Here is a 13,647-nt window from a genome sequence, read left to right on the forward strand (position 1 = left end):
AGTGGGGAGAGCTACCCAACCCCTTGGGAGTTCTCATCACTAAGGCGGAAATACCTTGAGAGACCGTCTGCATTGGCGTGGTCCACTCCAGGCCGATGTTCCACCCGGAAGTCCATTCCCTGTAGGGAAATGGACCATCTCAACAACTTGGGATTCTCCCCCTTCATTTGCATCAGCCAACGAAGGGGCCGGTGGTCGGTCTGAACCAGGAAGTGTGAACCAGACAAGTATGGGCGCAGCTTCTTCAGAGCCCAGACCACCGCAAAGGCTTCCCTTTCAATTGCACTCCACTTCTGTTCCCTGAGAAGCAGTCTCCTGGACAGGAAGACCACAGGTTGATCCAAGCCCTTGTCATTGAGTTGCGATAACACTGCCCCAATGCCATGTTCCGATGCGTCCGTCTGGACAATACAATTCTCTTGAGAAATCAGGGGTTCTGAGGATTGGAGCAGTACACATTGCGTGTTTCAAGGTGACGAAGGCTCGCTGACAAGCCTCTGTCCAAACTACCTGTTGGGGTTGTTTCTTGGATGTAAGTTCAGTGAGGGGTGCCACAATGGTGCCAGACCCCTTCACAAAACGACGGTAGTATCCAGTGAGGCCCAGGAAGGCTCGGACCTCGGTTTGGGTCTTGGGGGGCTCCCAGGCCATGATAGCCTCGATCTTCGCCTGTAGGGGCTGCACCGTTCCCCTGCCCACCAAGTGGCCTAGGTACACCACCGACCCCTGCCCAATCTGACATTTGCTGGCCTTGATGGTCAAGCCAGCCTGTTTCAGGGCCTGGAGAACAGCTTGCAAATGCTGCAAATGATCCTCCCAACTGCTGCTGAAGACAGCAATGTCATCCAGATAAGCAGCCGCGAAAGTCTCCATTCCAGAGAGGACCTCGTTCACCAGCCTCTGAAAAGTGGCAGGAGCGTTCTTGAGCCCAAAGGGCATCACACAGAACTGGTAGTGACCCTCAGGCATGGAAAAGGCTGACCTTTCCTTTGCTCCATCTGTAAGGGAGATCTGCCAGTACCCCGAAGTAAGGTCAAAGGTACTCAAGTATTGGGCAGCCCCAGCCGGTCAATGAGTTCATCCGCCCTCGGGATCGGATGAGCATCAGTCTTTGTTACTGAATTTAGTCCCCGGTAATCCACACAGAACCTCAGTTCTGGAGTGGTGCCCGGCGGGGCAGCTTTAGGTACCAGAACCACCGGACTGGACCAGGGGCTACTAGAAGGTTCAATCACTCCTAGCTCCAGCATCTTAGCGACCTCACTATGGATGCTGGCCTTCACCTTGTCTGACAGCCGGTAGATTTTAGACTTCACAGGTGGGCTGTCTCCTGTGTCCACATCATGGGTACACAGATGGGTTCTTCCCGGGACAAGGGAGAACAGCGAGGGAAATTGCTCCAGGACCTGGCAGCAATCCCTCTGCTGTTCAGGAGTTAGGGATGGGGAGAGAATCACTCCCTCCACCGACCCATCCTTTTCCTGAGACGAAAAAAGATCAGGGAGATGCTCGCTTTCCTCTTCCTCTGCTCCATCAGTCACCATCATTAAGGTAACCTCGGGCCTCTCGTGGTGTGGTTTGAGGCGATTGGCATGCAGCACCCGTAGGGGCTGTCGGGGGGTCTTAAGATCCACTAAGTAAGTGGACTTACCCTTTCTCTCCATCACCTCAAAGGGGCCTGTCCAGCGATCCTGGAGGGCACTTAGCTCCCCAGGTTCCATCACCCACACTTTCTGGCCAGGCTCCAACTCCACCGGGTGAGCGTTGTGGTCATACCACTCCTTCATTACTGCTTGGCTGGCTTCCAAGTTGTCAGAAGCTTGCTTCCACAACTTAGCCATTTGGCTCCGGAAGGCCAGCATGTAGCTCACCACATCCTGGGGTAGCTTCCTGGGAGTCTGTTCCCATCCGTCTTTTACCAGGCTGAGAGGTCCACGTACAGGGTGCCCATACAAAAGCTCGAAGGGGCTGAAGCCCACTCCCTTTTGTGGCACTTCCCTGTAAGAAAACAATAGGCAGGGTAGGAGGACGTCCCATTTCCTCCGCAGGCTCTCAGGCAGACTCCTTATCATGCCCTTCAAGGTCTTGTTGAACCTTTCCACGAGGCCATTGGCCTGTGGGTGATAGGGAGTGGTGAACCGATAGGTCACTCCACACTCCTTCCACATAGCCCGCATGTAAGCTGACAGGAAGTTGGTCCCCCTGTCGGACACAACCTCCTTGGGGAAACCCACTCGGGTAAAGATCCCCATCAGAGCCCTTGCCACTACCGGTGCAGTAATGGTCCTCAGAGGAATTGCCTCTGGGTACCGTGTGGCATGGTCCACCAGAACCAGGATAAACCTGTGACCAGCTGAAGTTGGTGGATCCAATGGCCCCACAATGTCGATGCCCACCCTTTCAAAGGGGGTGCTAACGACAGGAAGTGGTTCCAGGGCAGCTTTCAGCTTCACCCCTGTTTTCCCACTGGCTTGGCAAGACACCCATGTCCGACAATAGGTATCGGACGCCACCCTCATCTGAGGCCAATAAAAGTGGGGGACAAGCCGGGCAAAGGTCTTGTCCTGACCCAAGTGTCCTGCCAAGGGTATCTCATGAGCCAGTTCTAAAAGAAAGGCTTGATAACGTTTAGAGACCACCAAGGCCCGTGATGAACCGTGCACGGGTGCTTTGGGTTCACTGTAGAGGAGTCCATCCTCCCAGTAAATATGGTAGTGCCCTGTAACGTTTCCTGCTGCCTGGGCTTCGGCCTGTCTTCTCAGTCCCTCAAGAGTAGGACACTCCTTCTGACCCTTGCAGAATTCCTCCCTGGTAGGACCTCCCTCCACATGCCAACTAGCAGGGATGGGTTGGTTCTCCAAGGGGGCAACATCCTCCTCTGTGGACTCCAGGTCCACCTCCGCAGGTGGCCTATCCATCTCACGAGGTGGGGATGTTGTGGCAGGCTCCTCCTGCCTACCGTCCTCCTCTTTTCTGGCAGCTGGTCGGGCCATTGTTCCAGGCTCCAGCGTAAGCGAACTCCCCCTCCAGGTAGTCGCGGACCTTGTGCTAACACAGGCCTAGTCAGGTGTACCCAGCATCTCAGAATGAGTCCGGTATTCCACCTCCCTCCAAGCATTGTGCTTCATGTCATTCCCCAGCAGACAATCGACAGGCACGGCAGGGCTTACGGCAACTCGAAGTGAACCTGCAACCCCTTCCCACTCAAATGGAACCTCGGCCACTGGATAGTGACCCATTCTGCCGTCAGCCATCGCGGCGGGGTGGAGTACATTTGGAAGTATCTGCTCTGGAAACACCAGATGACTCCTTACCATAGTCATACTGGCTCCTGTGTCTCTCAGAGCCTCCCCTCTCTGGCCATTGATGGTGACCCATTGCTCATACTTCACAGTATTTGCGGGCAACTGGATCTTTGGAACCATCTCCCGTTCTCCCAGGGACACTAAGGTGACACCCGCCCACTCCCCTACCTTATTAAGGCAATTCCTCCCAGAGCACTACACTAGTTACTCCCGGGGCCTTTCCTCCAGTGGGAGGGGGTGGTCTTTTTGGGCATCTCACGTCTCCTTTATAGTGTCCAACACCACCACACTCAAAGCAATGGACAACCCTTGGCTGCTGGCTTTGGCCAGGATTAGGGTTTCGGGGTGGGTTAGCCCTAGGGGTGAATCCTTTTCCCTTAAAGTTATTTTGGGGACCTTTAGAGAACTCCTTCTTGTTATCTCCCCCCTCTTTCTTCTGGGGAGCGCCCTTTCCAGACTTCTGGGAATCCCCTCCAGTCCCCCTTGGGGACACCCGGGTACTAGCCCAGATGTCCGCCTCCTCAGCAAGCTTCCTGGGGCTGGTCAGCTTGCTGCCCACCAGGTGTTGACGCAGCTCGGGAAAACATTTCTCGAGTAGGTGTTCCTTGAGGATGAGGTCATATAATCCCTCATAATCCCCTACCTCACTGCCTTTCACCCAACCCTCCAAGGCCTTTTTTGCGTAATCAAGGAAATCCACCCAATTCTGTGTGCCTAGTTTGTGGCTACTCCTAAATTTCTGCCTATACTTCTCGGGAGTAAGTCCAAACTTTCTTATCAGCGCCACTTTCATGGTAGGGTAGTGGGTTTGCTTTTCCTGCTCTAGGGCCAACAATGTATCCCTTCCAGCAGGAGGCATGTACTTATACAAACCACCCCCCCAGTGAGTTTCCAGTATCCCATGGGCTCCTAAGGAGACCTCATAGGCAGCTAGCCACTTAGCAATATCATCACCTGCGCTGTAGCTAGCGACAACATCCTTTGGTAAATAGGGTCTGGGTTCCCTGGTTATCTCCTTGGTTTCATTAGTTTCGCTGCCACCATTGTTGGGTGTGGGAGTCCCTATTTGCAGGGCCTTGAGATCCAGCTCCTTGAGTACTAATTCGTGAGCTAACCTATTTTCCTCCCTCTCCATCTCCAACCTAGCTAACTCCCATTTTAACTGCCTCTCCTCCCTCCGATCAGCTAGTTCAGTTTCAGTTAACCCTCGTGAAGAAACACTGCTACCCTCCCGGGAGGTTACTTTGGGGCTAATTGACATATCCCCCACCCCCAGTGGGCACACCCCATCTACCTCGATGACAGTGTTCTTCTCTGACTCGTCCTCCTCAACCGTTCCCTCCGGGTGCGCTTCCACCAATGCCCTCAGACTAGTTTGGAGCTCCTTTTTCTTGGCCCCTCGCCTGTAGAACACCCCCCCTTTCCTGACAGAAGTCCTTGAGTTGCGCCACAGTATAGGTCTCCAACCCTTCAAAATTGAACTCCATCTTAACAGTGGGGTTGTGGATAGCCACTCCGAGGTAGGTAAGGACAGTACACAAGGATCACCTCCACCCACCGCCAGAAGTAAATTTGGAAAAGCAAAAAATGTAATTAGGGAGACCGCTTGGAGAAAACTCCCGGTATAGGCCCGTGGTAAGCACTGCGTTACTACTAAGTGGGTGTAAGCACAAACCCGTATCCCGCCGCTGAACACCAATTATGTTAGACCTAGGGAACCTAGTCCACATAGGGTAGCCTGGCACAGTGGACAAAGCTAAACTCCGGGGCTTTTGTGTAGTGCTTACAACCCCACTCACCATAACTCAGCGACTTACCATCAAAAATAAAGGACGCCACACCAGTTTAGAAAAATACCAGTACCTTTTATAAAAGTTCTCTTTGTTCCTTTTCAGTCAAATTAGTGCATACATTTAGTTCAAAAGAAGTTTCCACATTCAATTAGCAATATTCATCAACTTTCTCAATTCAGTGAAGATTAATTCTGGTTACATTTCATTTGAGATTAACCACCATCAATATCAACAATATTGCTTGTCAACTTAAATAGTGCAGAATGGGTAGGTCACTGTACAAGATTAATGCACCACATTATATAACCTGACATGTACGTTACCCATCCGAACTCAGGGTCTAAATTAGCTCGAGCTCACGGCTCCACAGAGTTCTACCCCCAGCAGCGTTCTTGGCAATGGTCACAGCCAGCTATACGGCCAAAAGAAGACAGGCAAATTAAGTACACTTTCTTATTGCTACTTTTATGCTCTACTTCTATTGGGGACGTTCTGGCTCTTAAAGGTCATTTACTGCCCTGAGGAGTTAATAGTACAATGATCTCTGGCTGTTACTTTCACCCTGTAGTCCGGTTCTTAGCACTCGTGCCCAGGGTTCGTTTACTCGGGGCACCGTTTCCCTTCTCACACCCTCAATACCTCAGTGGTTTCTCAAGTGGGTTAAATCAGGACTCTAAAGGTTAATGCCCGAAGCCGGGATGTCTATTTGCAGTTATTCTTTAGTCCGGCGAGTCAGTGTTCACAGTTCACTCGCTGTGCCGCCTCCCGCTTCCCCACAGATTTCCCAGCTTACTTCGAACTGAAGGGACAACTCGGCTGGAGTTGCCTACGTGCTCCGGTTACCCGTTCAAGCGCCGACGATGAGAGGACTCAGCTGGAGTTTGCATCGATTGGTTCTGTCAGTTTGTGTTGCTCCTCCGGCGGGACCGTAGCGTCGCTTGTTCCTCCTTCCGCGATCCCTCCGACACAGGCTCTGCCTCTTCCGACCAGCCTCCTTCGCTTCGGGCGCACCTCCTCCGACGCCGCAGGGGTCTTCCTGGTTCCGGATGCCGCCTCTCTCGCAGCGTCACCGCGGATCTCCTCCTCCTGTCAGCCGGCCTCTGCTGAGCCCCGCCTCCACCACAGCGGTCGGGTTCGGACCCAGGGCTGACAGCCGATGTCTCGCACACAACGTCACTCCCGCAGAGGGGATACTCACTCCCACAGCAAAGCGGTGAGAGGTTCCAGTTCTCTTAAGTTGGCAACCACCTTTTGAAGCGTAACTCTCACTTTCTGGCAGTCTCTAGGGAAATTTCACGCTCCAGCACCTTGGTGAGGTAGAGTTATTGGACCTGCTTAAAAGTTAGTTATGGGCCCTTCAGGTCAGGGTTCAGTCAAACCAAGAGGGTCAACATCAGTATAGGGCGATAGCCGGCCCACAGGACGATCTTTCCCTATTGAAGCGCTGTCCTCCTCATTTAGTTGCCTCCCTCCTGTCCTTGACCACTACACTCTCCGCTGGTCAGTGTGTACTACAAAATGGACGCCCTGGACTTGGCCTTTTATAGGCTAACCCCTGACTACTAGAACATGCTAGAGGGTTCCAGAACTTTCCTCACTTGGTCCAATGGGTCAGCCTCCCTAAGTAAACCGTTATGGCAGTTGCTGGCCACCATTTTAGGTCCTTTGGTTTCCCTCAATTTCCAGGAGGTAGGCTAGGCCTCAAAAAGAGAAAATGGAGGAATAGCGTCAAGGAACACCTAGCCCCCAGACAACACTAGCAAAATCCAGGTGGACATTACAGAAAAAAAAACTGATAACACTAGGGGCTAAGGGAGACAAAATAAATAATAATGGTAAGGGAACTCACAGAGGCAGACAGGTCTAACATACGGAGATGCTTCTGAGTTTGGCAAATGGCGGCTAATGGAGTGCCTGATCCAAATGCTAGTGTCTTTTAAGGTTATGACACAGGACAACAGCAAGCAGGATTGCACCATGACCCAAGCCACTCAATGTTGGACTTCCTGCAGGCTGAGTTGTGCAAGGTGGAATAATCTTAGTTCAATATCGATGTAGAAGCAGTTAGTTTGTTGAATAGCATAATTCTTCATCTATAAGGCTTGAATGCCAAGGCTGCAGATGCTTAGAGAGAAAATGGAGAGCGCAATACTACTGCTTGGAGAAAGACAATTGTAAACGTTCATTAACTAAATATAAATCACTCCTTGTAAAAGAAAAGGTGAGGTATTTTTCATCGCAAATTGAATCAGCTAAGAATTTGGTGAAATAACTTTATAAGGTTATTAATACACTAACCAAACAACCTGAGCATAAGAGTGACTGGGTTAGCCAGTCTTTCTGTGATAAGATTGCAGCACATTTCCAGAACAAAATCGACTTAACTTTTAACTCATTCAACCACGCAGGCAATCTCCTAATAAGATCAGAACAATCTACCAGCGATAATATGGTGGAGCCTTTTAATGCATTCTGTCCTATTACAGTTGCCCAAGCTAAAAAGCTTATTATCACCACTAAATCTGGTTCGCCAGATGATCTGTGTCCGCCCTCAGTTCTTAAACAGGTCCCTGATATTATCGCATTAAATCTTACTGACATTTTTAATAACATGTTCAGAACAGGCATTTTTCCTTCTTGTTGGAAAAAAGCTTCCATCCTGCCCTTACCTAAGAAATCAAATCTAGACCAAGAGGACCCAGCCAACTATCAATTGATCTCGAGACTCCTATTTCCCGCTAAAATAGCAGAGAGATCATGAACACTCAATTGATTTAAAGACAGAAACTGCTTGGATCCCACTCAGTTTGGATTCAGATGGAAGCATAGTACTGAGATGGCTCTGATCAAGGCCACAGATGAACTCAATTCACTTTGGATAGTGGTGGCTCAGTGGCTTTGATTCTACTGGACCTATCCGCTGCCTTCGATATGGTGGATCATTCCATCCTGAGCCGCCATCTGGAAGATATTAAACAATAAACAATGGTTCTGTCGGAAAGAGCATTTCAATTGAACATAGTGCTTACTCAAAGGATGGAGACATTTATCCCATGAAGGATATATACAAGTAGTAATAAACACTGACCACAAACAAACAAGGTGAAAAAAGTCAAACTTTAGTATTTAACTTTTTCAAAGATTTGAATTATGCAATTAATCAAATGTGCTGTCCAAAATACACAAAACACATGGACTGTGAATACATAGGGAATATAGGTCTTGACTGGTGACTGGGTATTTACAGGTGATAAAACATATATACATAAAAGAAAAAGTTTTCAGAATATCCACTGTAAATCACAATAGTCTCAGGAAAGTTAAATTGTTTCTTTTGCTCAATGAAACTTTTTGCAGATGAATATATAGCATAGAACGTCGACGTTTCGACCCTGGGGTCGATGCGCTACTTTGTGTGCATCAAGAGCGGGTCTTCATCAGGACTGGATTACGGTTGGACAACCTATAAATGTAAATAAGATAAGGTCAGGGCCTGAAGTGTGTCAGTGCTAAAACTGGAGAAAGGGGACAACCATGTTGAGCTCCCCTTAATTGTAGGTGTGTGATTCTTCTCGTATTTTACTGGGGATGGTGCATTTCAGCCGACGAGCACATGTAGCACTATGTTGCTGTCTGGTTCTATAATAAATGTATGATAGAAACCTTAGTGCATTGATGATAAAACATGGATTATTGTTATGGAGCCCGTGTTGTTGGGTCTCCTCATACCTTTTAACTCATGTTGATTCCTCGAAACCAGCCGGTGGAAGGATTTAAAGGGTCTGGGACGCCTTGGCGATTGCCTGTGAAAGATGATGATTCAGATCCTACTTCCAGAATTGAATTTCTGGTTGTTGTCAGTGATTATTAAGTTGACTGGTTGTGCATAGGGTGGTATTAAAAGCATGCAGTGTGCATGCACGGCCAGTGTCCTGCGCCGTGTGAATCGTTGGACACTGAGTACATCGTCAAGGAGAGGGGTACCATGCAAAACATTGTTGTGGTTGTGGATTTAAACCATGTTCGGAATTACGTGTTAACGCTTAGGAATGTTGTCGTAGGCTTCATGGATATTCATAAGAGCCTGATTACTGTGCAACATTGTCACCGTTATTGTGTAATGAAGGCCTCAGCGGTGGTGTGTTATCTGGTGCCGTGCAGGTCAAAAAGGCTAAGGAAAGCACGAGTAATCTAAATGGCAAGGAGATCGTTGTGACTTAAAAGTGTGCTCCTACAACAATGGTATTGTTTGTACATCACATGAACCCGCTATCTGTATTACGGTCCGGGATAAAAAGTTGGGGCGGTGATCATGCAGGATGATAGTTTAAAAAGGGATGAAAAAGGACTGTTCAGTTAAAGTGCGCTAAGTGGGTGGGGGGAGGGGGTCATCCCATTCAGCAATGCAATGCTTCACCCAGCCTGTTGTGTAACACTCTGAATCCCTATGTACCAGCTCGTGCGTTGCGCTCCTTTGGGCAGCATTTAGTTACGGTTCCTCGGGTAAAGCGCTCTCGAGCTGGGGGCCGGTCTTTCCGCTATTTAACGGCAAAACTATGGAATTCTCTTCCACTGGAGATTCGAGACATGGATGGCCTGATGGACTTCAGGAGAGCAATTAAAATGTATCTGTTTCCATCGCAATAGTTTTGTTATCGACATACAGTTATGCTCCCGCTCTTTAGGCTTTGGGTTTGGTTTGTGTGAGTAAAAGCGCCGAGACACCCCTTTGCTGGGGAAGCCAAGCGCTATAGAAGCACATCTAACATAACATGTGAACACTCGGATGGAAAAACACTGTCTCAAGCTAAATGCTGGGAAAACAGAGGTGATTCTGGTTGGAACAATCCAAACTTCTGGTCAGCTTCCTACTGGCCAGCCAAAATGTGACCCCTCCCTACTCAGTTAGCAAAGCAAAAAGCTTGGGAGTCATTTTGGACGATCACCTCAATTTAGGCAAACACGTCAATGCAGTAATCTCGTCCTCATATAATGTGCTAAGAATTCTAAAGAAAATACTGACATTCCTCCCTACTGTAGTCAGGAAATCAGTTATTTCCACACTCGTTTTCAACAATAATCGATTATTGCAATAGTTTCTACAACAGCCTACCAGCCCAATAATTGAACAAACTGCAAATTTTACAAAACTCTGCAGCAATGTCATTATTGGGACTTCCCAGTCACCAATAAGCCTCCCAGGCATTGAAAGATCTTCACTGATCAAAGATCAAACACAGAATCACGTTTAAAGCACTTTGCCTTACTTACAGAGCTCTTCATAACTCTGGGCCCTTGTTTTTGAAAAAAGCCTTAACCTGGCATACGCCTACTAGAAATATAAGATCATTAGGTGCTTTTAAAGTTAATTTTATCAGATTTAAAAAAGCAAAATGGGGAGGAGGCAGTTTTGTGGTGAGAGCATCCAGAGCTTGGAACCTCCTTCCACTACCCCTAAGGACAGCCTCATCCCTTCTTCAATTCAGAAAAAATCTAAAGACATGTAATGTGCTTTAAATACTAAATTCCAAAAAAGATTAATGTATCAGTTGGAAGGGGCTTAGGTAAACTTTGTATTTTTAATGTTTGGGTGTCTACTCTGGGTTCAAACCTCAACATGTCTCAGGGAGTGTTACTTGTTTGTCAATTTGTTAACTGTACTCTAGATTCCCTTGTTTCTTCTGAGACCTCTCAGTTTACTTTGACTCTAAGTTTCAATTTATTTTCTTTTTCTTGTTAAACAGGTCCTTATCTTTTTGGAATAATAAAATATGCATGGTCTATCAACAACACTCAGGAGAAGGACCCATCTTTGTCTACTTCCATGGGAAATGAAGACTAAAGAGGCATACCCTTAGGACTGAAAAAGATGGTTTATTTGAAATGGCTGACTAGTTGCATAAGTGTCACATCCTAAGTGATTAATGCTGTGGACATGATGAACATAACTAAACTTGACTTTGTATTGCTTGGGTGATCAGTCATTCAGGGTCTATGTAGCTGGTTGCCTAGTTGTTTGGGAGATTGGTCTTAGTTAATGGTAATCTAGCTCATGCTCCTCAGTCTTAGGGCCTAATTATGAGTTTTGCGGTCCATCGGACGGCTGAACCCATGGTGGTGGTGCCGCCATTGCCGCTCTCGTGTTCAGACCTCCGTATTTCATTATTGGTGGTCAAACCGTCACAGGATCATGTATTATATCAAGTTTGAACTGTGGTGTTCTCCCTATTTCATATCCCATCCTACATCACTATCTTTGAAGTCTGGGGATGTTAAAAACATTTTGAATAGGTTAGGGTAATTGTCATCTACTTTACATAACAGATAGCCCTGCCCATTGAGTGACTGAATGGTGTACATGTCTCTCTCTCTCTCTCTCTCTCTCTCTCTCTCTCCACTTTATTTAACTCCCCCTACCATCTTTTGAGTTTGTAACCCTCTTGCCTCAGTTGTGAAAGCTTTTGTGTTGAAATGTATTTCAAACATTAACAGACCTCACACTTGATTCAGTGAATGAGTTTTAAGCAGTTCAAAACTTTTACAGGAGAAGGTTAAAACATTGCAAAATAACCCACACCATCCCCTTACCCTGCTAATGACTTGAAAGATTCTGGTGCTGAATATAATATTCAAAGAGGTCTCAGGCTGGGTCGTGTGTACTTAATAATTTATGCCCCACAGAGGATCCAGTTGCTGAAAAAACCCGCTCCTGTTTCCTGACTTTGGATACAGAATTATAACAGAATAGTCCATACTTTGCCTACAACTTATATAACTTTGTTAAATGTAATAGGCTAATTTTGCTTTCCAAAAATATAGAACAACTGATTTAATAAAAATAACTCTGTCTACTGCAATGATTTATGATGGCCTCTGTTTTGGGTTAACTGCTGACTCTCTCTTTTATTCTTTTTTGGTTGACCTACACAACCAGGTATTAGCAACCTTATGGCCCATGGCGTGGTCCCTGATTCGGTCTGCTACCACTGCCAGCAGGTATTCCTCTGGGCAAACCCTTCCCATCAACAGTGTGGTTTTGCATTGACTGCCATCCATACTCTGTGAGGAGGAAACGCTTTAGCTTTGGGAGTGGTTATAATGTGGTTCTATTCTATACTATGCCTACTACTACTACATAGTGCTGATTTTAGAATGTGAACCACAGCTATTACTAATAGAAGGCGGCTCAAGTTACGAGAAGTCACAAAGGGAGGAAATGGTAATTGTCACATTTCTGACACTGATTGCAGAAGGAAAAAAACAACATTGGGGGTGGCTGGACAAGGAATCTCATCTTTACGTGTGATCAAGGCTGCTGCACAGCCGATACGCATTACGTGAAGCTCATTAAACGGAGTATCTGAGCATTCCTGTGTGTCCTGAGAGTGCATTATTCTGAAATCTATGGTATATATTTGGATCGGTGCACTTTGCCGACGCACGCACCTCCTTCCAAGGGTCCAGGGGTCCAGCAGGGGTCCAGCAGAAGCAACGGTATTTGGTGTAACTATAACTGCTGGATATATATATATATTCACTGAAAAAACCATAGGTTATAGACCATATATAGTTAGGAATTAGCATTTACAAAACCTTATTTTACTCACACAAAACCATTGAAATTCCATATATAGTTAGTTGCACTAACTATATATCGCGCACCCGCAATCCACTGCTGATGATGTCACATATTACATCATTCATGACATGGTCAGTGACATCACTGATGACATCACTGATGACATCACTGATGACATCTCAAATGACATCACTGATGACATCACTGATGACATCTCAAATTACATCACTGATGACATCACTGATGACAACATCCAGTGACTGTATGTTTCTGTAAAGTTAAAATATGTCTTACATATTGAAGAATGAGTGGATTTATAAGTGTCTGGATGAAGGATTTAGTAGGTGCATGACTGACTGTATGAGTGAGTGATTAAATGTGTCTCACTGAGTGCATGGGTTAGTGACTAAACTGTCTTAATTTCTGCATCATTATATCTTTTGTTCTGTAAACTGCTGCATGTGTTGATCAGTAGCTATATGAGTAACTATATGGGTTATTGATTGGTTGCCCATGTATTTGTATGGGAGACTGAGTGTGTGTGTGGGTGTCTGGGAGGTGTATGACTCTGTGCATAGATGTGTGAGCAGTTGATTCACTAGATGTATGGGTTCAAAAGTACATGTGAAAACAGCTGTATGGGCGGTTGACTGTGTGCATGAGTGTATTGGTGAGTGAATGGATATCTCAGTGATACATGTCAAAGTAAGTACATATGTAAAACACAGTACATGTGAGAGTTGACATATATAAATAACTGTGCATAAGAGCCAGTGAATGTTTGAGTGGCTGTATGGATCATTGTGAACTTGTATCCGGGATTGTATAAGAGAGTAAATATGTGTTAGTATGTGTTTGAATAAGTAAGGTGTGTATAACTGTATAGTTGAGAAAATGGAGGTGTGATTGATTCTTTGCATGACTGACTAGGTGTGTGTGTAACTTCATGGATGAGTGACAGTCTGTGAGT

General features: G+C 46.7%; 1 protein-coding gene across 1 annotated transcript in view; it reads left to right on the forward strand.

Moving 5' to 3' along the window:
- The window catches only part of LOC144769303 (uncharacterized), a 147,188-nt gene extending 135,233 nt beyond the window's left edge, over positions 1–11,955 (forward strand). The window contains exon 3 of the mRNA XM_078653371.1: positions 10,843–11,955. Within this exon, the coding sequence (XP_078509497.1) occupies positions 10,843–10,863 (21 nt within the window). The 3' untranslated portion in view covers positions 10,864–11,955. The remainder of the gene's footprint in view (positions 1–10,842) is intronic.
- Positions 11,956–13,647: the final 1,692 nt, after the last annotated feature.

The sequence above is a fragment of the Lissotriton helveticus genome, chromosome 7 (assembly GCF_964261635.1).
Source record: "Lissotriton helveticus chromosome 7, aLisHel1.1, whole genome shotgun sequence".
Classification (NCBI taxonomy): domain Eukaryota; kingdom Metazoa; phylum Chordata; class Amphibia; order Caudata; family Salamandridae; genus Lissotriton; species Lissotriton helveticus.